General features: G+C 51.3%; 10 protein-coding genes across 10 annotated transcripts; 4 read left to right on the top strand and 6 right to left on the bottom strand.

Moving 5' to 3' along the window:
• Nucleotides 1-478: 478 nt before the first annotated feature.
• On the bottom strand, nt 479-1,711 carry N7477_010104 (uncharacterized protein; the record flags this gene model as incomplete). The annotated part of the gene is made up of 5 exons (XM_056971765.1): nt 479-649; nt 759-1,087; nt 1,148-1,507; nt 1,560-1,572; nt 1,631-1,711. The coding sequence occupies 5 exons, from the start codon at nt 1,709-1,711 to the stop codon at nt 479-481; spliced, it is 954 nt and encodes a 317-aa protein (XP_056818744.1).
• A 690-nt stretch (nt 1,712-2,401) lies between these two features.
• acoA (aconitate hydratase ACO1) lies at nt 2,402-4,984 on the bottom strand (the record flags this gene model as incomplete). Its single annotated transcript, XM_056971764.1, has 3 exons — nt 2,402-4,711; nt 4,819-4,836; nt 4,949-4,984. 3 exons carry the CDS (start codon nt 4,982-4,984, stop codon nt 2,402-2,404), a joined length of 2,364 nt encoding a protein of 787 aa, XP_056818743.1.
• A 1,110-nt stretch (nt 4,985-6,094) lies between these two features.
• Nucleotides 6,095-6,549, top strand: N7477_010102 (putative C2H2 finger domain protein; the record flags this gene model as incomplete). Its single annotated transcript, XM_056971763.1, has 3 exons — nt 6,095-6,141; nt 6,199-6,378; nt 6,435-6,549. 3 exons carry the CDS (start codon nt 6,095-6,097, stop codon nt 6,547-6,549), a joined length of 342 nt encoding a protein of 113 aa, XP_056818742.1.
• Nucleotides 6,550-6,957: 408 nt separating this feature from the next.
• N7477_010101 (uncharacterized protein) lies at nt 6,958-8,019 on the bottom strand (the record flags this gene model as incomplete). Its single annotated transcript, XM_056971762.1, has 4 exons — nt 6,958-7,029; nt 7,078-7,414; nt 7,466-7,805; nt 7,857-8,019. The coding sequence occupies 4 exons, from the start codon at nt 8,017-8,019 to the stop codon at nt 6,958-6,960; spliced, it is 912 nt and encodes a 303-aa protein (XP_056818741.1).
• A 283-nt stretch (nt 8,020-8,302) lies between these two features.
• Nucleotides 8,303-10,873, top strand: N7477_010100 (DNA-dependent ATPase RAD54; the record flags this gene model as incomplete). The annotated part of the gene is made up of 4 exons (XM_056971761.1): nt 8,303-8,962; nt 9,025-9,108; nt 9,157-9,280; nt 9,327-10,873. Coding segments are annotated over 4 exons (2,415 nt in total), but the record flags the coding sequence as incomplete, so codon positions are not given.
• Nucleotides 10,874-11,195: 322 nt separating this feature from the next.
• On the bottom strand, nt 11,196-13,045 carry N7477_010099 (MDR family MFS transporter; the record flags this gene model as incomplete). The annotated part of the gene is made up of 3 exons (XM_056971760.1): nt 11,196-11,896; nt 11,955-12,358; nt 12,417-13,045. 3 exons carry the CDS (start codon nt 13,043-13,045, stop codon nt 11,196-11,198), a joined length of 1,734 nt encoding a protein of 577 aa, XP_056818739.1.
• A 489-nt stretch (nt 13,046-13,534) lies between these two features.
• On the top strand, nt 13,535-15,780 carry N7477_010098 (uncharacterized protein; the record flags this gene model as incomplete). Its single annotated transcript, XM_056971759.1, has 3 exons — nt 13,535-13,872; nt 13,921-14,437; nt 14,497-15,780. 3 exons carry the CDS (start codon nt 13,535-13,537, stop codon nt 15,778-15,780), a joined length of 2,139 nt encoding a protein of 712 aa, XP_056818738.1.
• A 387-nt stretch (nt 15,781-16,167) lies between these two features.
• N7477_010097 (VAC14 family protein) lies at nt 16,168-19,227 on the top strand (the record flags this gene model as incomplete). The annotated part of the gene is made up of 9 exons (XM_056971758.1): nt 16,168-16,235; nt 16,292-16,454; nt 16,510-17,341; nt 17,395-18,140; nt 18,195-18,299; nt 18,350-18,468; nt 18,530-18,609; nt 18,662-18,821; nt 18,903-19,227. The coding sequence occupies 9 exons, from the start codon at nt 16,168-16,170 to the stop codon at nt 19,225-19,227; spliced, it is 2,598 nt and encodes an 865-aa protein (XP_056818737.1).
• Nucleotides 19,228-20,107: 880 nt separating this feature from the next.
• On the bottom strand, nt 20,108-20,413 carry N7477_010096 (uncharacterized protein; the record flags this gene model as incomplete). Its single annotated transcript, XM_056971757.1, has 2 exons — nt 20,108-20,307; nt 20,386-20,413. 2 exons carry the CDS (start codon nt 20,411-20,413, stop codon nt 20,108-20,110), a joined length of 228 nt encoding a protein of 75 aa, XP_056818736.1.
• Nucleotides 20,414-21,250: 837 nt separating this feature from the next.
• On the bottom strand, nt 21,251-23,693 carry atm1 (ATP-binding cassette Fe/S cluster precursor transporter ATM1; the record flags this gene model as incomplete). The annotated part of the gene is made up of 7 exons (XM_056971756.1): nt 21,251-21,306; nt 21,365-21,581; nt 21,646-22,692; nt 22,758-23,011; nt 23,074-23,188; nt 23,241-23,300; nt 23,355-23,693. 7 exons carry the CDS (start codon nt 23,691-23,693, stop codon nt 21,251-21,253), a joined length of 2,088 nt encoding a protein of 695 aa, XP_056818735.1.
• Between the last annotated feature and the right edge of the window lie 161 nt (nt 23,694-23,854).

Raw genomic sequence — 23,854 nt, 5'->3', positions numbered from 1 at the left:
AAGTTTTGACGGACTTAGAAGCGAAATGGCCAAGCTCTGCAGCTCGAGGGGTAAAAAAACGCAAGGGCGGGGTGAACAACGTGAGGTCACGGCGCGGAAACTTGGAACAGCTAAGGTGGAGCTCCTCAGTATCACTCACATCTACTGTACGTGCGCAGGAGACGTTTGTTTTGAAACAGTGGTTAAATAGATTTTGAGGAAGGTTCTTGGTGAGCCTGGCATTAAACTAGGGACTATTGTTGGAAAAGGGTGGGACAAATGCAGGTTTCGTCCGGCTGAAGTCCCGTCATCGATCGGTGATTGGACTCGGTTCAACCCAGCCAGTCACGACGAGATCCGGGCTGTTATAGCTCCTGAGAATTAATTCCTCTCGGTACACTACACTGGGCTTGAACTGGGCTTTCAAAAAAAGAAAAAGTCCATGACCAGGTTGCTGCCCAAAATGACCGTTTGCTGACGTCTGCGGAGCTCTGCCACGTTACGTAACCATGGCCAGGGTGCCAGTGAAGTATATTCCATGGTGGAGTCGGTAGAACCAACTAGTAGGATCGTAGTCTCCAGGATGTGAACATGCAAGAGGCTCATCGCGGATGATCCGCCATGTGCAGAACTCAATGTTGACAAGCTCCCCAGACATATCTCCCCCAATCTATACACAATCAGGGGGCGCTTTACAACGCAGACTTCTCCCCCAAGCGCCATTCTCCAGAGCCCGCGCTGTGCACCACTCGCCCCTCATTCTCCAATTTCATCAGTACCTGAGTGATACCATGCGAGGCCGGTAGATGAAGACTCTCCGGAACATCCTGGTAGATCACCTTGACGAGGCCCAGCGGCGTCCAGCCTTGGCGCTCAGGCTCAGACTCATTCTTCGCAACATCGAGCTTGTTGTACTGCAGAACGCGGAGCACCTCATCTTCCCGCTGCTGGCGATGTTTGATGTACTCCGAGATGCGCGAATTGGTGGAATCCATTACGGCGCCATGGCCTGGATACCCACGCCCTTGGACACGGTTGAGCATGCGATTGAGACTGACTAAATAGATTTGGAGGTCTTCAAAGACGGCTGTGCCGTGGCCGAGGACATCTATAGTATCATCAGTATATGCCAATTATATGGATACGAAGAGTTATCTTCTATGCTTACTATCACCGGTAAACATCGCATCCTCCTCCTCCAGCACAAAAGTCATATGGTCAACTGTATGTCCCGGCGTATGACATGCTGTCAGGGTAGCACCCTCGACCCGGAATACCTGTCCATCATGTATATCCTGTTGACCTGTATCGGGCCGATGCTTGAAAACAGTAGCCTTGGGACAAATGCGGAGCAAATCATTCACGCCCTTGACGTGGTCCCCATGCCAATGCGTGAGCAGGGCCTGGTGCACTGTGGCTTTTTCCTCGGAGAGCACGGATTGCAACCTGTCCGCCCACGTGGGCTTTCCCTCGCCCGTATCAATCAGGATACGCTGATGGCCACGGCCAATAAGATAGGTGTTGGTTCCTGATACACAAAGATGAGAGCGGGACCTCCGGGTCGCAATCGGGACTCATACCTTGCAGGGTAAACTATGTGTGCTGGTCAGCCCAACGTGTTGCCCAATGGAACAGAATCACAATATCATACCTTGCCCGGGTTTCCTCCCAGGATCCTGATTACGGAGGCGCTGAGGCGCTCGACTTCTGGCAAGGGAACGAGCTGGGCCATTGTTTGGTTTGAAGTTCTCCGATTTGCGGAAGTGAGGTCTGGCCCACCCCCCGAACGTCTCTTGTAAAATGGTCCAAGCAGCCGCAGATTGATGGCGGAACGGGGTCCTTGTCGATTAATGTGGGGAGGTTGTGCTGAAGATAGGTAGAGAGTTCGCCATCCTCAGTCTCGGTCACGGAATGGCTGGTTCTAAAGTAACTGCGCATCCCAGAGGACTGGGTCTGAGCCGCGGGGCATTCAAGGGCCGAGGCAGATTAGCTCATCTGTCTAAGTGCCGCTTTCGACCACAGTGCCATCTACATCTCTCAGGTACAATATTACATCCTTACGAGCAAAAATGAGAAAAGAGTCTTGAGAATCTGAAAATGGTTGAACACAAAAAAAAGTGTATGCATGCTATTTTCGAACATACAGAAACGATTTAAGGGAAATCAAATAGCTATATCCATTGAGCCCACCCAAAAGGGAATCCAACGCAAGGCCAATAAGCCGAAAAACAAGATATCGTAAAATTTTTCCCAGAGCGCAACTCCTCGTACCAGGCTCGAAATAGGGACAGACGCACACACAATGAGCGAACGCCATCATCAGGCTGTCACTCAGTTCCTCTTTTCTGGACGATAGACACAGGAAAGAGGAAGTAGTTTACACGGACGCCTTGCGGCAATCCCTTGGAGACGTGAGATAAATTTATTTGCCACCGGACTTGCGGGCCATGGTGTTCAGGGCAGAACCGTCACGGAACCACTCGATCTGGGACTCGTTGAAGGTGTGGCTGAGAGAGATGTCGAAGGGAGCACCACCGGCAGCGGGGTGGACACGGAGGGTCATGGGCTTGCCAACAGCAAGCTCAGTGCACAGAAGGTCGACCTTGTCCTCGGGCTTGATCTTGTCATAGTCGGCGGGGTCGGTGAAGGTCAGGGGCAGCATACCCTGCTTCTTCAGGTTGGTCTCGTGGATACGAGCGAAGGAGCGGGTGATGATGGCCAGACCACCGAGGTGACGGGGCTCAAGAGCAGCGTGCTCACGGGAAGATCCCTCACCGTAGTTCCAGTCACCAATGACAACCCACTTGACGCCGCGGGCCTTGTAGTCACGGGCAGTGGCGGGGACGGCGCCGAACTCACCAGTGAAGGCGTTCTTAACCTTGTTGGCCTCGCCGTTGGCCTCGTTCACGGCACCAATCAACATGTTGTTGGAGATGTTGTCCAAGTGGCCACGGTACTTCAACCAGGGGCCAGCCATGGAGATGTGGTCAGTGGTGGTCTTGCCCTGGCACTTGATCAGGATAGGGAGGTTGGTGGCATCCTTGCCGTCCCAGGCCTCGAAGCCAGCGAGGAGCTGGAGACGGTCACTGGTGGGGGAGACAACGACATCGACGGAGGCACGGTCAGCGGGAGGAGCCTGGTAGGTGTCCATGCCGGGGTCGTAACCCCGACCGGGCAGACCGTCACCGGAGGGAGCCTTGAGCATGAACTCGTTGCCGTTGGCATCCTTGAGCTTGTCGGTCAAGGGGTTGAAGTTAAGGGTACCGGCAACGGTCATGGCGACGACAAGGTCGGGGGAAGCGACGAAGGCGTGGGTAGCGGGGTTGGCGTCGTTACGGCCAGTGAAGTTACGGTTGTAGGAAGAGATGATGGAGTTGGCCTCACCCTTCTTGACGTCCTTGCGGTCCCACTGACCAATACAGGGGCCACAGGCGTTGGCAAGGATGACACCGCCATACTCCTCCATGGTCTCGAGCTGGCCATCACGGGCAATGGTGGCACGAATCTGCTCGGAGCCGGGGGTGATGGTGAAGAGAGACTTGGACTTGAGGCCGTGGTCGAGAGCATCCTGGGCGATGGAAGCGGCACGAGACATATCCTCGTAGGAGGAGTTGGTGCAAGAGCCGATCAGACCGACCTTGAGCTCCTCGGGCCACTTGTTGGTCTTGAGGGTCTCCTTCCACTTGGAGATAGGGGTGGCCAGATCGGGAGTGAAGGGGCCGTTGATGTGAGGCTCGAGCTCAGACAGGTTGATCTCGAGGAGCTGGTCGTACTCAGCACCCTCGTCCTCGCGGAGCTCCTTGGCGTAGTCGCGGGAGAAGTCACCAATGTTCTGGCGCTTGGTGGCCTTGAGGTAGTCGTACATACGGTCGTTGAAGGGGAACATGGAGGTGGTGGCACCAATCTCGGCACCCATGTTACAGATGGTAGCCATACCGGTGCAGGACAGAGAGTTGACACCGGGGCCGTGGTACTCAATGATGGCGCCAGTACCACCCTTGACGGTCAGCTCACCGGCGACCTTCAGGATGATATCCTTGGGGGTAGTCCAGCCAGACATCTCGCCGGTAAGGCGGACACCGATGACCTTGGGGGCCTTCAGCTCCCAGGGGAGACCGGCCATGACATCGACAGCGTCAGCACCACCGACACCGATGGCGGCCATGGCGAGACCACCAGCGTTGGGAGTGTGGGAGTCAGTACCGATCATCAGACCACCGGGGAAAGCGTAGTTCTCGAGGACGATCTGGTGAATGATACCGGAACCGGGCTTCCAGAAACCAATGTTGTACTTGGCAGTGGAGGAAGCGAGGAAGTCGTAGACCTCCTTGTTGATGTCGTTGGCACGGGCCAAATCCTTCTCGCCGCCAACCTGGGCCTCAATCAAGTGGTCACAGTGGACGGTGGTGGGGGTCTGGACGGAAGGCATGCCAGCGGACATGAACTGCAGGATAGCCATCTGAGCAGTGGCGTCCTGGCAAGCAACACGGTCGGGACGGAGCTTAAGGTAGGAGGTACCACGCTCGATGTCCTGGCCATGGGGGTCATCCAAGTGAGAGTACAGGACCTTCTCGGCGTAGGTGAGAGGGCGCTGAAGACGGCCACGGACGATGTCGAGGTTCTCGGACATCTTCTTGTAGTTGATGTAGTTGCCCTTCTCGTGAAGGGTCATCTCAACCTTCTTGTCAAGAGGATCATTGGCAATGGTAGCGAAGCTCCGGGGCCCGAGGAACTAATAGAGAGTCGAGAGTTAGTGGCTGCTACGTTACTGCGATCCCCTCATCCGGACCGATTCGGAGGGAAGTCGCAGGCGATTGATGATCAGCTAGAACTGCTTACCAGACGGGCCTTGGGAGCCTGTGAGAGAGACACGTTAGCTGTTGATTCATTCCCGATGGACTGGCGATGACGACTGGGACCGGGGTCGACGCAGTCGCGCATCAGCAAGCCGAGGCAGGGCGCAACTTACCAGCGCACCAGCGCGCGCAAGGCGGGAAGTAATCATGATGGCAAGCTATCTCTTTAGGAGACAACACAACACATCCAATGCAAAAGCTACCACCTTCACCTGTGGAAGCAGAATAGAGAGTGGATAGTGAAGAGGAAAGAGGGAAGAAGGGAAGAAAAAGGAAAGCTTGGAGGTTTTGAGTGGGCGAGAAACTGGGACCGAAGAGCCGTAACCGCTGTTACCACGGCAATACCATACACGTATTGTGTCAGGCAACGGTTTGACCTCCCGCATGCGACGGCTCTGCGAGGACTGAGCTGCACTCCAGAATGCGCGTTAAGGCGAGAAATCTCTGTACAAAAGCTCGGAAGATGTTCTTTAGAGCTTCTTCTACTCAGATGTTTCCTTTAATTCATACTAGTCCTACGCTATGTGCGTTGGTGGTGATGTGCATTTCTTCAACCCGGAGCAGAAAGATCTGTAAAGGCAATACAGGGCATGTGACGGGCGGAATCCGGCCACCAATCACAGAGTTTACAATTACACTCCCTTCAAGAGGCCATTTCGGACCAAAGGCAAAGCGTTGCGGCCAGTGCGGGCTGGGGGTGCTAGGGAAACTCGGCCTATACCCCGTTAACCCGCAGCTCCCGATTCCTCCTGTCTCGCATGTGGTTGCCATGGTCCTCCTCGTAGGGACGCTATGGATCATGATGGCCATGGTCTTGGTCGTGGTCATGGCCATGACTATATCAACAATAACACACCACTAGATGGGATCTAGCCCTCAGTTCTGTTCTCGTCTTCCAAACCGGATGAGTACCTTGTATCCATAGCCCAAAAGGGACGATAGCTGTCAACATGCCGCATTGAAAACGTCATAAAATACAAGGCATACACCCGCATACACAGCAGACAGGATCCGGTGACGAAACCGAGAGCCGAGGCGTGCCGACCGGTCTTCCCGCGATACCAATGTTGCCAATCACTGCGACTGTGTTTCAATTCGTGCCGACCCACTCGGCGGAAATTTTGATTCCAATCTTTTTTGAGCCCCCGACGCGCGACCCGTTCTCCACTACGCCCCATTATCACTCCGGAAATCGGTGATAACCTTTTTTTTTCCAAGTCTCACCGTTGTGATAGTCGCAAAAATTGAAGGCCGACAACATGGGTGCCCTTAGAAGACAGAGAGTCAAGTGCAAGCGTATCACTAGGTATGTTCTACGTGGTGCGTCGGTGCGATTTGTGCGTGCTAAATTTTTTTTTTGCAGAGGTTTCGATCAGATCCGCAGCGATCTCGAATCTCCCCGTCACCTCGAGCAATATAAGGAGACTAAAGATGCCGAAGATCTGCCTGGTCTCGGTCGCCACTACTGCGTCGAATGCGCCAAGTGGTTTGAGAGCGAGTACAACATGAAGGCACACACAAAGGGCAAGAACCACAAGCGACGGTGCGTTTGGCCACAGACCAGCCCTCCCTCGCAACTTACTGACTTGGTCCACACAGGGTCCGCCAACTTGAAGACGAACCTCACAGCCAAAGAATCGCCGAAGCTGCCGTGGGAATTGGAGCTCCTGACAACGGCAAGCGGGCGGACGACACCGTGGAAATGCAAGACTGAATGGTTTCCCGGTCGATATAAACGAGCCAGGGCAGTGCACCTCGCACATGACATATGGCATATGGCATTCCAGCTCGATCTGGAATCCGGAATTGGTCACGAACGAACATGAATACCCTCAAAAAGCACTAAGGCGACGTCTACTCTACACTATGTCTGCATATCCAGCGGGCCTCTCACGTGAGGCTTTTTTTTATATGCCGAGTTTCGCCGGGGTTCCGTTCTGCCGGTCTGCGGAACAGATCGGAACTGCCGAAAACCGGCGGATGCGGCATGGACCAAAGCGAAATGCGAAATATTACCCCCTTGGCAAAATAAACCCAATAGAAATCCCTCAATACCAAATATTGTCTAACTTGAACTGGTGTCTCGGTCTATTGTGTTGGCTATCAATCAGAAATTTGTACACTATGCGTAGTACTGGCCCACTGGAGCTTCATAAGGTGTTAGATTCTTCATTAGCCATTCGTATGCCGCCCACTTATTATGATTAGTCTAGGATCAACATGAATTGGTCTGAACACGTACCTGGACAGCATTCACGATGAACGCTCTGATACTGCAGATGCCGAGGCCGCGATAGAATGCACGCACGCCCTCGGCCTGATACACCTCTCGGGCGAGCTGGAATGTGTTCAAGGCTCGCCGAGGCCGCAATAGGGAACGAGCCTCAGATGCGTCAGTCGAAGACCGTTCGTGCATTGTCTGCGCCTGCAGTCGGGTCTTGATCATATCCAGCGGGAACACCGAGCTCCAGGTAACAATGCCAGCAATGCCACCACAAAGAAGTACTTTAAGGGCTTCTTCGTGCGAGCTCTCATCTGGTGTCATCATCCAGCGCTTACAGAGCTCATAAGACCAGAAACTACCATGTGTTAATCGAGCGATCGCAAAGGAACTGGGGAGGATTCCATACTAGAACCCATAGCCAATGGAATCTCTGGCGCATGTAATTGCACCACCATAGTAGAACCCTCTCCAGCCACGACTGCGATATATGTCTTTGGCAACAGTCCAGGACGATATTTCCGGTCGATTATTTAATTGCGCGCGACACTTGATCAATTCCGTCGGAGAGGAAATGGTCCAACTGGCCAGTCCGCCCGCAGCACCGGCAAGCCAGATCTTATACAAAGCAACTCCATCAGGTTTGGTGGGGTCTGTGATAGAGCTGTCGAGTGATATCAATGACCGATTGTATGCCACAAACAAAATCGCATTGAGAGCTCCATATCCCAAGATCGGAGCAGCAGCGCCTACAAATACCATTAATATTATGCATATGCAAAGACGATCCACGCACGAACCTCGCACAAGAGAGCTGGCCCGCTCCAAGCGAGTTAAATTAGGACAGGGAGATGCATCCGATGAGTTACCAGCCTGCAGCCGGACCTTCACCACGTCCAAAGGATTGCCGATGATGATTCCAAGGGCTCCACTGATATAACCAGCCCAGAAATCAGATGTCATCATTTAAATTTGAAAAGAGAAAGGGTGTCCCACTCTTCGTATCAAAGATCCCCCCCCCGGCTTTGGCACTTTGGCGGGGTGGGTCACGTGGGGCCGCGGCACTTTGGTGTTGTAGCCTGACGCGAGGCAAGAACGCGTCGGTGGCAACATCCTTCATTTTACCTTGTGCAGTGTGATTTGTACAGTAATTCGATTTGGACGAGACACTGCGTTTGCATCTGAGATATGTGAGTATCTGTTCTGAGAAATCTGAGGATATCCCATTCATTTCTGACCCTCCAGGTATCGACCCAAGCCCGCCGGGACGGACAGTGTCAAAACACCACTCCAGCCTAAATCCATAAATTCCCTTGATCGCCTCTCCAGGCCCTTCAAATGCCCTGGCTCGGCGACACCGACTCGAGCATCAGAGAAGCCCGCAAGAAAGAAACGGAAGGTCAATTATGCCAACGCCGATGGCAGCACAGAGGATGGGGCAGAGAAACCATACACAAACGAGGACCGACTTGCGTTGGCAACGCGCGAGGTCAACAAATTCCCAGTGTACAAGCCCAAGGATAAAGATACCGCATTTAGAACGCATTTCCGAATTCCCTTAATCAACAAAACAACGGGTGAATACGACGCAGGCCGGCCAGCACCGACATTGGGACTTCGACAAGGTGCCACATTTGTCGCCAAACCTCTCCACGATCCAAGCGGGGAATTTGCTATTGTTCTTTATGACCCGACTATGGATGATGTCCCAGAGGAGCCAGCCAAAAAGGAGCCTGGGGGGCCAAACAGCGAGGATCAACCCAAAATTGAAGAGCCCTTAGTACATAAGAGTTTGGCAGATATTCTTGGTCTGAAAAAGAAGGTAGAGGGTCGGCCTAAGGTGCCAGTTGTCATTGATCCGAGATTGGCCAAGGTTCTTCGACCGCATCAAGTGGAAGGTGTGAAGGTACGTCCATTGAACCCCTCTTTGGTGGAAAATTGGTGTAATTATGTTTCTGACGTGAACAGTTTTTGTATCGCTGTACAACAGGCTTAATTGATAAGAATGCCAATGGATGCATTATGGCAGACGGTATGGGTTTGGGTAAAACGGTATGACGAGATCGCTCCTCAAAGGCACCGCACCGCTGACATGGACAGCTTCAATGCATCTCTTTGATGTGGACATTACTTAAGCAGGGCCCCGAGGCTGGAACTACAACTATCCAGAAATGTGTTATTGCATGCCCATCTAGTTTAGTTGGTAACTGGGCAAACGAATTGGGTGAGTGACCTCGATCACTGATCTTCTACGATACTAACCGTTGTAGGTAAATGGCTTGGCAAGGATGCTACCACCCCCTTTGCAATAGACGGAAAGGCGACGAAGACGGAGCTCACTCAGCAAATTAAGCAGTGGGCAATCGCCTCGGGACGTGGAATCGTCAGGCCCGTGCTTATTGTGTCATATGAAACGCTCCGAATGTACGTCGAGGCGCTCAAGGACACGCCAATTGGCCTTCTTTTGTGCGACGAAGGTCATCGACTGAAAAACAAGGAAAGCTTGACCTGGACGGCGTTGAACAGTCTGAATGTCAGCCGCCGTGTTATCCTGTCTGGAACACCGATCCAGAACGACTTGTCTGAATACTTTGCTCTTTTGCATTTTGCCAATCCCAATCTGCTCGGCTCCCAAGCCGAGTTCCGCAAACGATATGAACTACCGATCCTCCGGGGCCGCGATGCAGCGGGGACCGAGGAGTCCCGAAAACTCGGTGATGAACGTCTCGCAGAGCTGTCCAGCATTGTTAACAAGTTCATCATTCGCCGGTCGAACGACATCTTATCGAAGTACCTACCTGTCAAGTACGAACATGTGGTATTTTGCAACATGTCTCCGTTCCAATTAGACCTCTATAACCACTTTATTCAAAGTCCAGAGATTCGCAGCTTGCTTCGAGGAAAGGGAAGTCAACCTTTGAAAGCCATTGGCATCTTGAAGAAGCTCTGTAATCATCCCGACCTCCTCGATTTGCAAAAAGATCTCCCCGGATGTGAGCATGCGTACCCCGAGGACTTCACTCCTCCAGAAGCCCGAGGCCGTGACCGTGAGGTCAAGAGCTGGTACTCTGGAAAGATGATGGTACTTGACCGTATGCTCGCTCGAATTCGTCAAGACACGAATGACAAGATTGTTCTCATCAGCAATTACACTCAGACTCTGGATCTGTTCGAGAAACTGTGCCGATCACGTGCATATGGCTGTCTGCGACTGGACGGGACGATGAACATCAAGAAACGTTCAAAGCTGGTCGACAAATTTAACGACCCAGATGCCCCCGAATTTGTCTTCCTCCTTAGTAGCAAGGCAGGAGGATGCGGTCTCAACTTGATCGGCGCCAACCGCCTCGTTCTCTTCGATCCCGACTGGAACCCAGCTGCCGACCAGCAAGCCCTTGCTCGAGTGTGGCGTGATGGACAGAAGAAAGACTGTTTTGTCTACCGATTTATCGCTACCGGTTCAATTGAGGAAAAGATCTTCCAGCGACAATCCCACAAGCAATCCCTCTCATCATGTGTTGTCGACTCAGCAGAAGACGTCGAGCGTCACTTCTCACTCGAATCACTCCGCGAACTATTCCAATTCAAACCTGAGACACGCAGCGATACGCACGACACATTCAAATGCAAACGTTGTCGGCCTGATGGAAATCAGTACATTAAGGCGCCGGCTATGCTTTACGGTGATACGAGTTCATGGAACCACTTTGTTAATAATGGTGAGAAGGGCCCCATGGCACAGATTCAGGACTTCTTGTTGAGGCAGGAAGTTGGCGAGAGGGACGTTTCGGCTGTTTTCCAGTATATTAGCCATTGATTTCAATCCTTGGCGTTTTCGTGGATTTTTGGCGAGACTTGCTCTTTTCTACGTACCAATTCTTTTCGCATACCCCTTTCATAGAAACCAACCAAGAAGTTTGTTCTTTAGTCAATTGTGAAGAAGTCAGAAAATGGTTCGTGGGTATTTTTCAGTTGCCATCATTTATATACATGTGTCAATTGATCTGTCCTTATGTTCTACGTATGAGTAGAGTTGTAGCCCAGCTTAGCCTTTCCTTCTCCTCATCTACCAATATCAACCTGCTTTATTCCCTTTTTATCGGCTTCCTGACCTGAGTCAAACATTTTCAGTCCCCGTTCTAGGAAACATTCTGCGCCGAGAGCTTGGACGTCTCCATCTTTCTATCCTTTCCACCAGATTCAACCGCACCAGGTCCATTCTGACCATTCTTTCCCTGCTTAATGCTTTTCCACTCCATTGCAAGTGCACTTATCAACGCCCCGAAGGTCAACCCCATAGAAGCCAAGAAAATCCTCCTACAGGCCGTATTATAAACCCGCTGAACGACAATAATATTTCCCGGCGCAACAATAGAAGCTAACTTCGTCGCTCCCTCACTAAGAACCAAATTGGGATCAATGCCCTGGATATCAGCGAGCTTCGAAACCAGGGTATTGCTCAGGATCGTTTGGCCCACAGTAGTGAAGATACATCCGCTGAGTTGCTGCACGAAGAACAGGAGAGCGACTCCAGCTGGTACATCGGATATCGGGAGGATGCGTTGCACGACTAGTCCTCCTGTCTGCATTCCGATTCCAACACCGAAGCCGCATAGGATTTGGTAGGCGATCCAGTGGGCGGAGGTGGTGTCTAGGCTTAAGGTTGACAGGAGACCCAGGCCGACGGACAGGATGCAGGGACAGAGAATCATTACCGGGACATAGTAGCCCGACTTTTTGGTGATACCGCCGCCGATGAAGCCTGCGATGACTAGACTCAGTACGAGGGGGAGAGTGTTGATTCCCGATTCAACAGGATTGACGAGTTTGACGGTTTGAACTATTATGATCAGCAATGACCAAATGAAAGCCTATTTTCAGCTTTGAGAGGCCCTTACACCAAATTGGCAAGTAGTATATTGTCATCATCATGGAGCCGACTCCACAGAACGTGAAGATAGTAGAGGCGAGAATACTCCTTTGGGTGATGATTCTACCAGGGATGGTCGCTGTCTCCGGCATGAGAATTTGAACAGCAACGAAGGCCGTCATCAGAATACCAAAGAGAACGAACAGAGCAATGATGCGGCCATTGTTCCATGCATAGTTTGAACCACCCCATTGAAACGCCAACAGGAGGCACACAACTCCTGGAACCAAGAAGAAGGTACCAAGCGGATCGAGACGCTTGATATGCATTGTCACAGGAATAGAATCGTGATGTACTTTCACCGGATGCCAAACCAAGGCCATGAAGATCCAGGTAGCTGCACCGATAGGAAGGTTGACATAAAAGCACCATCTATCCCCCGCTGTCAGTATTCACCTCCAGTACCAAAGTCATCCAATTTACAACAAACCTCCAAGTGACACTACCAGTAAACCCACCCCCAATAAGCGGTCCCAAAACAGAAGCAAGACCGAAAACAGCCCCAAACATAGCCTGAAACATAGGCCTCTTATGAAGCGGAACTAATGGGATGATAATAAGCATGCATCCGGAGAAGATCCCAGCAGATGCAAAACCAGCAATAGCCCGTCCGGCTATAAGCACGTTTGAAGACGGAGCAGAGCCACAAACAATAGACCCAACTTCAAATATGACCATGGTAGCCAAAAAGACCCATTTCATATTGTAGAACTTGTAGATACGACCGAAGATCAGTTGTGAGGTTGCGCCTGTCAGCATATATGCTGACCCGTACCAGCCGATGTCACCGAGGCTGTTGAAGTCGTCTGTGATTTTGGGGATTGCTGTCGTGATGATTGTCCGGTCAAGGGCCACGATGAAGAGTGATAGAAAATTACAGGCCATTATTAACCAGAATTTGAGGGTTTTCGGAGCATATTGGCTACCTGGTGGGCCTCCCAGAGGTTTTGGTCTTGTAGGTGGTTGGTATACATCTTGCTTTTCAGTGTCGGGGGCTGCGTCGAGAGCTTTGGGGGGTTCGGCTTGAGTCGATCGGTCGCTGAGGATCGAACATGTCATGATACCAAGGTAACTTGCTATTGAAAAAAATTCAAGAGATACTTCGATTTGTCAAGGGATGGATGAGCAATGTTTTCAAGACGAGGGAAAGGAAGTAATTGTCGATTCTTTGATATCCAAAAGCTGCTGGTGGAAGAGAGCTACTTAAGTGCTTATCTTCAAGGAAAAACAAATTAAAATTCAGAATTTCAAGAGCTCTCGGCTCCGCTATGCAAGAGAGAGCCTCCTTTTTTTTCCCTGACTTTGATACCCTTTGCGAAGGGACTGTACTGACGACAGATCGGGTCTAGCGTATGTGGGAATCGATGATAACGGGACCGAGGAACGTTGCTCGGGACCGAAATGATTACTTTCTTCCCGACGCTCACAGTATCTACTTTGACTCTTCACATTTGGGACCATCGATATTTTGGACATCGGCAAGCATCATTCGATTCATTACAGTTCTCGGGGGGGGCAATATCTCCGCGGTCCCGACCTTATTCCATCATGAGTCTGAGGCGAGGTCACTCTTGTGTCTTTTGCCAACAGCGCAAGGTCCGCTGTGATCAGCAGAAGCCGTGCTCCAACTGTATTCGGGCACAGGCGGAATGCAAAGTGGTCGCGCCGCAGCCTGCAAGACGAAGAAAAAAGAAATTACTCGAGCGAGATTTGATTGAACGACTCAAGAAGTATGAAGCGCTCATGACCCAGCATGGTATTGACTTTGATTTATTTGGCAATGTTGGGGATGAGGCAACCGAAGTAGACACTGAAGCCGGAGCAAGGGAAGCTCCGCCGGAGAGCAGTGCTCAAGATCGCAGCTCTCGGAGCGAAGGCTGTCAGAGGTCAAAGCCTTGTCCCACCCCGCATAAGCCAGGCTAATGTTTGAACAGGCGCTCCAAGTGGTTTGCATATTACGATGAATATCGGACGACATATGACTTGCTACAAAACTCCGATGATGACGGGACTGACCCGCCTCCAATTCATCATGCCTTCGACAAGATGTTCATCAATGAATCTGATGCATTCCCCTTTGGCGTGGGTGGCTCGCCGACGCGCATAACCCATTTGCACCCATCAGCGATTCAGATTTTTCAGCTCTGGCAGGTTTATATCAGCAATGTAAATTCATTGCTGAAAATCAGTCATATATCTACCCTGCAGACTCAAATTGTTAGAGCAAGTGCCGACTTGTCAAAAGTTTCCAAACCACTCGAAGCCCTTATGTTCAATATTTATCTCATCGCCGTGAAATCTTTGACAGACGAAGAGACCCAAAGTACCTTTGGCGAGCCAAAAGAAATCATGCTTGCTCGGTTCAATCAAGCTGCACAGCAAGCCTTGGTCAATGTGGGCTTCATGAGATCGAATGAGCTGATAGTACTGCAGGCTTATCTCTTGTACCTTGTAAGCCCTTTCTTCCCTTTGACCGACCCTGCCGTGCGCTGACAGTTCTTCGTATCTAGCACAGTGCTGGTCGTAATGTTGATCCTCGAACTATGTTCTGTTTACTTGGCATTGCCGTTCGTATGGCAACTCGCATAGGAGTACATCGAGACGGTGCTCAATTTGGCCTCTCACCCTTTGAGACTGAACAGCGACGAAAACTTTGGTGGCAGCTGGCTGCACTTGATAAACGAATGGCTGAAATGACCGGCTCCTCCATCACAGCTCTCTCTTCTTCTGGATCGGACTGTCGCCTCCCACTCAACGTAAACGATGCGGACTTGAACCTGCATTCTAACGAGCCGCCAAAAGCATGCAGCGGTCCAACAGAGATGATATTTTGTCTCACACGTATTGAGCTACTTATTGCGGCTGATCCAAACAGTATTCGGCCCAATTCGACAACCATCAAGAATCCACAAAAGCATACCAACTCGGTGGTATCTCCCGATACAAGTATTGGCGAAGGATGCCGGCCAACCACCCGGGACCTGGATCAATATTGCTCCTACATAGAGTCAGTCTACCTGATGGGCTGCGACCCGAAGGTTCCAATTCAGCTTTTCGCCCTGATGGCAACACGCAGTGCTCTCTGCAAACTTCATGTTGTCGAATTCATGTGTCAAGGCATACCCACATCTAGTCTCAGCGATGACGAGCGCGACGCCCTCTTTCTGACTGCCATCAAGATGCTAGAGTATGACGATGTGATGTTTACTACGGAAAGTCTCCGCGGCTTCTTGTGGTACATGCAGATCCACGGACCCTTGCCGGGCTACATCTTTCTCATCAGCGAATTGCGCGAACGAACAACGGGCGAGCTATGTGAACGCGCATGGAAAGCCATCTGCAGCAATCATGAGCATAGACAATTCGTTCGCAACATTGGAAACCCGATGCATGTTGCTTTCATGCACGCTACACTCAGGGCCTGGGCTGCTCGGGAGGAAGCCGAGCTTCGACTTGGAAGATCCCTCGAGCCACCTAATCTTGTCACACTGCACAGACAGCTCACTGTAGACATAAAAGCGTCTCGAAAAGGCCCTCAGCCAGCACATAACGAAGGAGGTCTTGACTCCCCGCCTGTGGGTCGACAGTCTGGATCAGGGAGAATAGACCAGACTTCCGAAGCGATCGTTGATGACAACCTGATGATGCCCACTCTCGACCCTGCGACTGATATCTATGGAGCTGCATTCGGGAGTTACGATCAGACGAATTGGGCATATCTGATGCAGCCTGGAGTGCTCGGCGATTTTCTCCATGGTTCGGGAACCCACTTCCCGCAGGGCGGTGGATTCTGATGCGAGTGAAGATGTCAGTATGGACCGATAATCTGGAAACGTAACGATCAAGCCTTGAATACTGTACATAGCATTTGTGTTCATTCTCAAATGTTTCGCTAAATAGAGTAGATTGGTATCTCGGGCCGAGATGCGCCCCGGTGCTGACATACGTCACACCGCGCTTGGGACTCCCGTCTCCGCGGTTGACAACGCATCTTTCCACCCCTCTCTGAAGCTTTTCAAGTGCCCAATAAATGGGGCTTAGCCTGTGAGGACCATTTGAGCTTCTCACCGGCAACTCCCGCGCTATCCCGCCTCGTGACCCAGCCCCTAATCGACGCGATCTCTCCACCATGAACTTTGCTTAATCGGAGCTCGGAACAGCTTTCTCCGCGAGTGGGAGATATGGATCAATCAATCCAGCGATTGCTTAACGACAAGCTCTACGATAAGCGAAAGCAGGGAGCCTTGGAGTAGGTTTTCTGGGAGCTGTGGAGGTCGAGTAAACCTCAGCTAACACGCGACACAGAGTAGAGAAAATCGTTCGAGACGCCGTTTTCAAAGGAGAACACGAGAAGATTCAAAGGATCGTCGAACAGCTCTGCCACGACTATGCCTACGCTGTACACCAACCTCACGCTCGAAACGGTGGCTTGATTGGCCTCGCCGCTGCCTCTATCGCCCTCGGATCGGTGAGTCACGGATAACGAAGAGAAGGGAGGGAGCTCGGCTGATGCAAAATTGTAGGAGGGCGTTGCCACCCATTTGAAGGAGATCGTACCTCCAGTCCTGGCATGCTTTTCGGACCAAGATGCGCGAGTCCGGTACTATGCTTGCGAGAGCATGTACAACATCGCGAAGGTGGCCAAGGGAGAGATTTTGCCTTTCTTTAATGAGATATTTGATGCTTTGGCCAAACTAGCATCCGACTCGGAGCTCTCAGTGAAGAACGGAGCGGAACTTCTGGACCGTTTGGTGAAAGACATTGTTGCCGAATCTGCAGCTTCGTATGTGTCTGTACTGCAGCTTTCGGAGAAGGATGACCCAACCGAGCTCGATAATGCGGAATTACCTACAGCTTTTTCCCTTGGAAGATTTATCCTCCTTCTCAAGGACCGGATTCATGTGATTCAGCCGTATACTCGCAACTTCCTAGTCTCGTGGTTGACTTTGCTCGATACTGTCCCTGACTTAGAGCTGGTGAGCTATCTGCCTGAATTCCTGGAAGGGCTGATCAGGTTCCTCGGTGGTCCAGATAGGGATGTGAACGTTGCTACACAGGCACTTTTAGACCGATTCTTGTCCGAGATTAAAAGGATCACCAGACTAAAGAAGGGAATTGAGGAGAGTCGAAAGGGCCAGCGAAGCCGACGTTCTGCCACGAGCGATACTGAGAGTCTCAGAACCGAACAGACTGCTGATACAAAGGGCGATGTTGCAATTGATGATTCTGCCTCGGAGTCCCTCTCTGATGAAGACATGAACCAGGCTGATGGCGACTGGATTCCGGGGCAGGACGTTCAGATCGACTTCCCGAAAATTTTGGATATTCTGGTCAGCTTCGTTGACACGTCATATGGTGAGTTTCCTACCTTTCATTCCCCAAATTTCTATGATACTGACAGCTCACAGATGAGGAAATGCAATTAACGGCGCTCCGCTGGGTGGACGCGTTCTTCGACATCAGCCCTGAAGATATTCTCCCATTTGTCCCACGACTCTTGACTCAGGTGCTGCCGGCAATGTCTAGTGGCTCAGATTCGGTGCGACAAGCAGCAAACCGAGTCAACAAGTCCCTACTCGAATACATTTCGTATCTTTCTGACGATACAACCGATGAAACAGCTTGGACAGCTTCTAAGGCGCCTTCCGCGGCACTCAGCAAAGACAGTATTGACAGAAAATCGGTTGACATCCCCAAAGACTCAAGGCCAGCAACACCGCGTGGTAGTATTATGTCGACACCTGTTCAGCCGGCCGATCTTGATTACGCTGCAGCAGTCAGTTCGCTTACACTACAATTCCTGAATGAGAATGAAGCCACCAGGGTAGCTGCACTTGGATGGCTAATCATGTTACACCGGAAAGCTCCGCGGAAGGTGGTTGCTTTCAACGATGGCACATTCCCAGCTCTCTTGAAGACTCTATCGGACCCTGCGGAGGCAGTTGTCCGACAGGACTTGGAGCTCTTGTCGCAAATTTCGAGGTATAGCGAAGACAATTACTTTACTTCGTTCATGGTGAATCTGCTACAACTCTTCTCGACGGATCGGCACTTGTTGGAAGTCCGCGGAAACTTGATCATCAGACAACTGTGTCTAAAGCTGAGTACGGACCGCATCTATCGGACTTTGGCAGACTGTCTCGAGAAGGAAGAAGTGAGTTTTTCTATTTCTCACTATGACGTGATCCAGTACATTGACATTTCTAAGGACATTGAGTTTGCAAGCATCATGGTGCAGAACTTGAATAACAACCTTATCACAGCACCTGAGCTGTCTGATATGAGGAAAAAGCTGAGGAACCCCAATTCCACCGTATGTATCTCTTTTCGGATCTAGTTCTGACAAAATCTAACCTTTCACAGGAAGGCCAAGCGCTCTTTGTTGCTCTGTTCCGGTCTTGGTGCCATAATGCCGTTTCTACTTTCTCTCTATGTCTCCTTGCTCAGGCTTATGAACAAGCTTACAATCTGCTCCAAATTTTGTAAGTCGCCAATATCTCTCAGTCCCCCTCCTCTTGTAACCTTTCTGACTCATGGACTCAGCGCCGAGCTCGAAATGACAGTCAACATGCTTATTCAGATCGACAAACTGGTGCAGCTACTCGAATCCCCTGTATTCACCTGTTCGTTGCCCTCGGGTGGTTCCATTGATGCCAATTCACTAATGCATGCTAGACCTCCGACTACAACTCCTCGAACCTGAAAAATATCCCTACCTCTACAAATGCCTTTACGGTGTCCTCATGCTCCTCCCTCAGAGCTCTGCCTTCGCTGCACTCAAGAATCGATTGAACAGCGTTAGCAACATTGGATTCCTCTACGGTGGTCCTCGCAGGTATGGAACTTGCCCGACCCCACCCTCACCGTCACCATCATCATCATCATCGTCACCGTCACACATACTGACCTTTCCTAGTACCACTCAAACAGCACCGTCGTACGAACGCACTACCGGCACCCGCTTGAAGCGAGAAGACAGCAACATCCGCTGGGTCGAACTTCTGGAAAAGTTCAAGAACGTGCAGGAACGTGCACGTCGGGCGCAAGCTGCACAGCGGCATTCGCTCGACCCAACAGATAATCTTCAGAATCCCTCCCTAACTGCCGCCCTCTCGGCTGCAACTACGGACCGTACCCGAGACCGATCAGGTCTTCCCGAACGCACCCCGTGGAATGGGAGGTCTCGGTGTCGGTGTGCCAGGCCCTTCTATGGGAGCGGGTGGAAGTCGTGGGGCGTTTGATTCTAAATCAGGGTCCTCATCCATATTGACCGCACATAAGCACAAATCTAGTCTTCCAAATCTGGGCCGGCTCGGTATTGGAGGACGGAAGTCGAAGCGGTGATTCGGCAACCTTGGTGTTATTCATGTATAGGAATGGAACCAATCCGAATCTTCTGTTACCAAGCTGCTTCATCTGGACCAGTTTTGTCCCCCCCTGGACTATGTAACTTTCGAAATATAATATGATTATGGCCGGTATTGTGCGAATGGGTGTTATTGCCGCTATATGTAGCAGACTACGTGGTAACCACCTCTTCAATGGATATGATGTAAGGTAGTTGAAACATGGATACCAATTGAGTATGCCCTTGAACATATTCAAACTTGGATATCCTCCTTGTAAATGAGTCCAAAGGCACAATTCCAGGAAAGGAACAGATAATCACAATGTGAGTTGAATGTTATAAACAAGAAGACAACTCGAAGTCGAATGCCACCAAGAGAGAGAAAAAAAAACTATGCACAGAAGAAAGACATGGTATATGCTCGCTTACCACGAAGCAGAGAAAAGGAGCGGACGAACAAAAGACATCAGGTAAGACATGTCAGTCACACAAAAAAAAACGCCAAGTGTATCAGAGATGAACTCTCAACTTTTGACTCAGGCCCCACGCAATCAAGAGCGGGATGGTTTTGTCCAAAGAAAAGAGAAAATCAAATTCCAACAGACAAGGGTGGACTGCAAGAGGGTCATCGATCTTCGCAGGTACGTCATGCGAAGCTTGAAGAGCAATGCTAAGCGCCGTATAGATCAGGTAAACATAAAAGGCGCCAACACGAAAGAAAGCAGAAAGCAGAAAGCAGAGAAGCAGAAAGCAGCAGGCAGTTCCAGGTGAACTCACCGCCGGCGTGATTCTGAGGATCCGCTTCGTCCGATCGAGGGCCGCCAGCTACCGGTTGAGTGTTTGGAAACGGTGCTGGTTGGTGAGTTGGCGCCTGTGAAGACGTATTCGCCGTCGACGTAGGTTGCGCCCGTGGAGAAGGTGGTGCGGTGCTTGCGGCGGGCGTACTTTTGTTCGAGGCGGTACAGCTCGAGCTCTGTCGCGTGTTAGTGGGATAATTGCAAGGAGGGAGGATGAGGGGGGGGTGTTTGATTTGTTTTTGAGGTTCACGTACTGGCTTGGAGTTTATCGATGAGGCCCATTTTGACGCGAGATATAATATCAAGATTCCGATGTTTTTTTTGAAGGTGATGATCTGCTTGTCACGCACAAGAGACTCCTGGCGGTTTCTCTGGAAGTCGGCAATCGGGAAGTCAAGAAACGATTCCACAGCGGACCACTTTGGATGGTCGGCAACGGTCGGGATGTCAACAAAGACGTCACTGTGTCAAAGGTCAGGAATAATTGCTGAAATTACTCAATGCTCGAATTGGGGGTCTCACCTTGGCTGTTTCCCGGGGGAAAAGGGGAAGACGTACGGCGCGGAGAGGGGGCTTTTGGAGGCGCACGAGGGGCTGGCAACTAGGGAGACACCGGAAAGCCAAGAGATGGCGAGGAGGAGATGGCAATCGATCTGTTCAATGCAAGGAGTGTGTTATTTCCCCGGACCTGCGGCTTAAATGAATGAACTGGGGATAATCCCAGAAATGAGTGGCTGGAAGGTCGTGTGCAGGAGAGACAGAGAATCGAGAAAGGGGAAACCAAAAAGTGGAGAACACCTTTAGCGTGGAGTTGCCACGCTCTGGCCAGGTCCATCTGCCTGTGTTCTAGGACCTCGACTTTCATGAATTGTGTTTCTCTTCCTTGACATGATAATTTATGTATTTGTGTCTTTGGATCAGCGTGGTCATAGAGAAGGACATTCGTCCCAACGTAGTCTGAGAAATAGTTCGGCGAGCGCAAGGAAACGTGATCGGAAACGGTCGAATTTTGAATGTGAGAATGTTTACGGGGATCGGTTTACTTGCAGCTTCAAAATATCTCGGATATCATCGGCATATTTTCATCTGAATCGCTCATCTACTCTGTACTTGGGTTTTTCAATTCTGCACTTTCGCCTCATTCGGCAACTCGGCATCTAGCGAGGTTTCTTGGGCTTTTTTCTTATAGTCAGTAAACAATGCCGAGAAAATGTTGACAGGAGATGGACTCACCGTTCCATAGCTCTGCATATACACCATTTAGCTCAAGCAGCTCGCTGTGCGAGCCGGTTTCCACTACCTCTCCATCCTTTAGCACCAGGATCTGGTCACTGTCAAAGATGGTACGTAGACGATGCGCAACAAATACACTGGTGCGCATCTTATCCTTGAGAATGCTGTTGATGTTCTGCAAAAGAGCCTGTTCGGTGTAGGTGTCGAGAGCAGAGGTCTGCGGAGCCCGTTAGCCTGGCTTTGACTTTTTGCTCAGGGGAGAATAAGGGTGGCAAACTTACCGCTTCGTCGAAGAACAAAAGCTGCGGATCCTTCAGAATCAAACGCGAAATAGCCAAGCGTTGCTTTTCGCCGCCGGATATCATCATGCCGCGCTCGCCGACGGCTGTTTGATAACCATCGGGCAAGCGCTCAATCAGTTGGTCAATGCGGGCTCGCTCGGCGGCATGACGAACCTCCTCATCCGTCGCGTCGATCCGTCCGTAGCGAATATTGTGGAGAATGGTGTCGTTGAAGAGTGGTGTGTCTTGTGGGACTACTCCGATCGATCTGCGGAGGCTCTCCAGAGTCACGTCGCGCACGTCTTGGCCGTCGATGAGGATGCGGCCAGTCTGGGTATCGTAGAAGCGGAATAGCAGACGCAAGATGGTAGACTTTCCGCAGCCACTTGGACCGACAATGGCAAACTTCGAGCCGGCGGGAATGGTAAACGTGGCGTTCTTCAAGATTGGCCGATCGGGGTGGTAGCCAAAGGTGACGTTCTCGAAACGGATCTCACCTCCACGTTTCAATTCCAGCGGTTTGGCGTCGGGCCGTTCCTTGATGGTGACATTGACTTTTTGCAAGTTGAACAGCGTCTCCATGTCCAGCAGAGACTGACGCAGTTCACGGTAGACCGAGCCCAGGAAGTTGAGGGGCACCGACAGCTGGAAGACCAGCTGGTTGACCATGACCAGATCACCGACTGTCAAAGCTCCAGTAGCGACTCCGTCACAAGCTAGGTACATCATGGCGGCCAGCGCGCTGGAGAAGATCACATTTTGGCCAGAGTTGAGGAAAGCCAGCGATGTCGTCACTTTAATAGAGGCGTCTTCGTAGCTCTTCAGGGCCTTGTCGTACCGGGCCACCTCAAACTTCTCGTTGTTGAAGTACTTGACGGCTTCATAGTTGATGAGCGAGTCAACTGCCACAGTAGCGCCACGATTATCGGCAGCATTGGCTTGTCGGCGGAACTTCGTGCGCCAGGCAGTTGTAGTGATGGTGAATGCTGTGTATGCAAGCATGGTCACAGCCGTGATGGCAGCAAATCGGAAGCCATATTGATAGGTCTCAGGAGGGCGTCAGTAGTTGTTTGAAGGTCCGGAGTCGGTGATCCTACAAGAATACTACAAACGAGCGAGATCTCGAGCGCGGTCGGGACGACATGGAAGACCATAGACGTCAGCAAGAAACTGATGCCCTTTGTTCCACGGTCAATGGCACGGGTCAATCCACCAGTCTGGCGCGACAGATGAAAGTTGAGGTCCAACCTCAGAAGATGTTCGAAAACATTGCTAGCCACCTTTCGGATAGCTTTCTGTGCGACACTGGCAAACACTGCATTTCGAAGTTCCTGGAAGATAGTTGCTCCAATACGAGTTGCGCCGTCTGCAAAAAAAGGTCTGATTAGACATGGCCGACTATGTTGGGCCGGCTTGGAGGCTTCTTACAAGCTATGATCATTGAGCCTGCAACGGTATACGCAGTTCCGCCAACAGAGGCAAAGTCCACGTTCATAGAGTCGACAATGCTCTTGAAGTAGAAAGGCACTTCTACATTCAAAATCTTATCTTCCGTCAGCATCCAGAGTAGGACCCTACAGTCCTTCGCGACTAACCTTGGCGCCGATCAGCAACGACAACGCAGTTCCAACACGAAGCTTAGTGCCCCAGTCATTCTACATGCTCGGTCAGTACTTCCGATCCCAACGTTAGGAACCCATGGGCATTACCTTTGGCCAAAGGTACTTAGCCATTTCTCTCATAATGGCCCAATCCGCCTTCCTCTGATCCTGGGTTGCCTTGGTCGACTCGCTCAATAAGTCCTTTTTTCCGGCAGCCTCTTTGGCTTGGGCAGCATTGCCGTCTGTGAGCGAGGGAACAGCGGCCGAGCCCGGCTTTGTCGACATCGGGTCTCTGCCATCGGTCGATTGGTTTTGCAATCGCCCACATGATGTGAATATGCGCAGCTGCGTAGCGTTCGGTCTCATCCACGGTGCCCGGCCGGCGAAGCTCGGATAGGCATACCGCGCCGGCCGCCAACATGGCGAGCGCGCAGCTCTGAGCAGCATGGCTGCGTGAAATTGATGTTTTCCAGGAAGGAGCGGGGGTTGCGATTTAGATCAGGGGAGCATCGTGAGGTGCGAGGGAAATGACGTGCGCAGCAGCTCGTGGGGAATACCACCTTGGGAGCCGCCGGCTTCGGAGAAAAGCGTCGGAGTAGGTGTCAGGA

This window comes from Penicillium maclennaniae (assembly GCF_028827695.1).
Source record: "Penicillium maclennaniae strain IBT 15551 chromosome Unknown utg000008l:1.0-3552695.0:1.0-3555053.0, whole genome shotgun sequence".
NCBI classification, from domain to species: domain Eukaryota; kingdom Fungi; phylum Ascomycota; class Eurotiomycetes; order Eurotiales; family Aspergillaceae; genus Penicillium; species Penicillium maclennaniae.
Note: the sequence above shows the minus strand (reverse complement) of the source record. Positions and strands in the feature narration are given on the sequence as shown.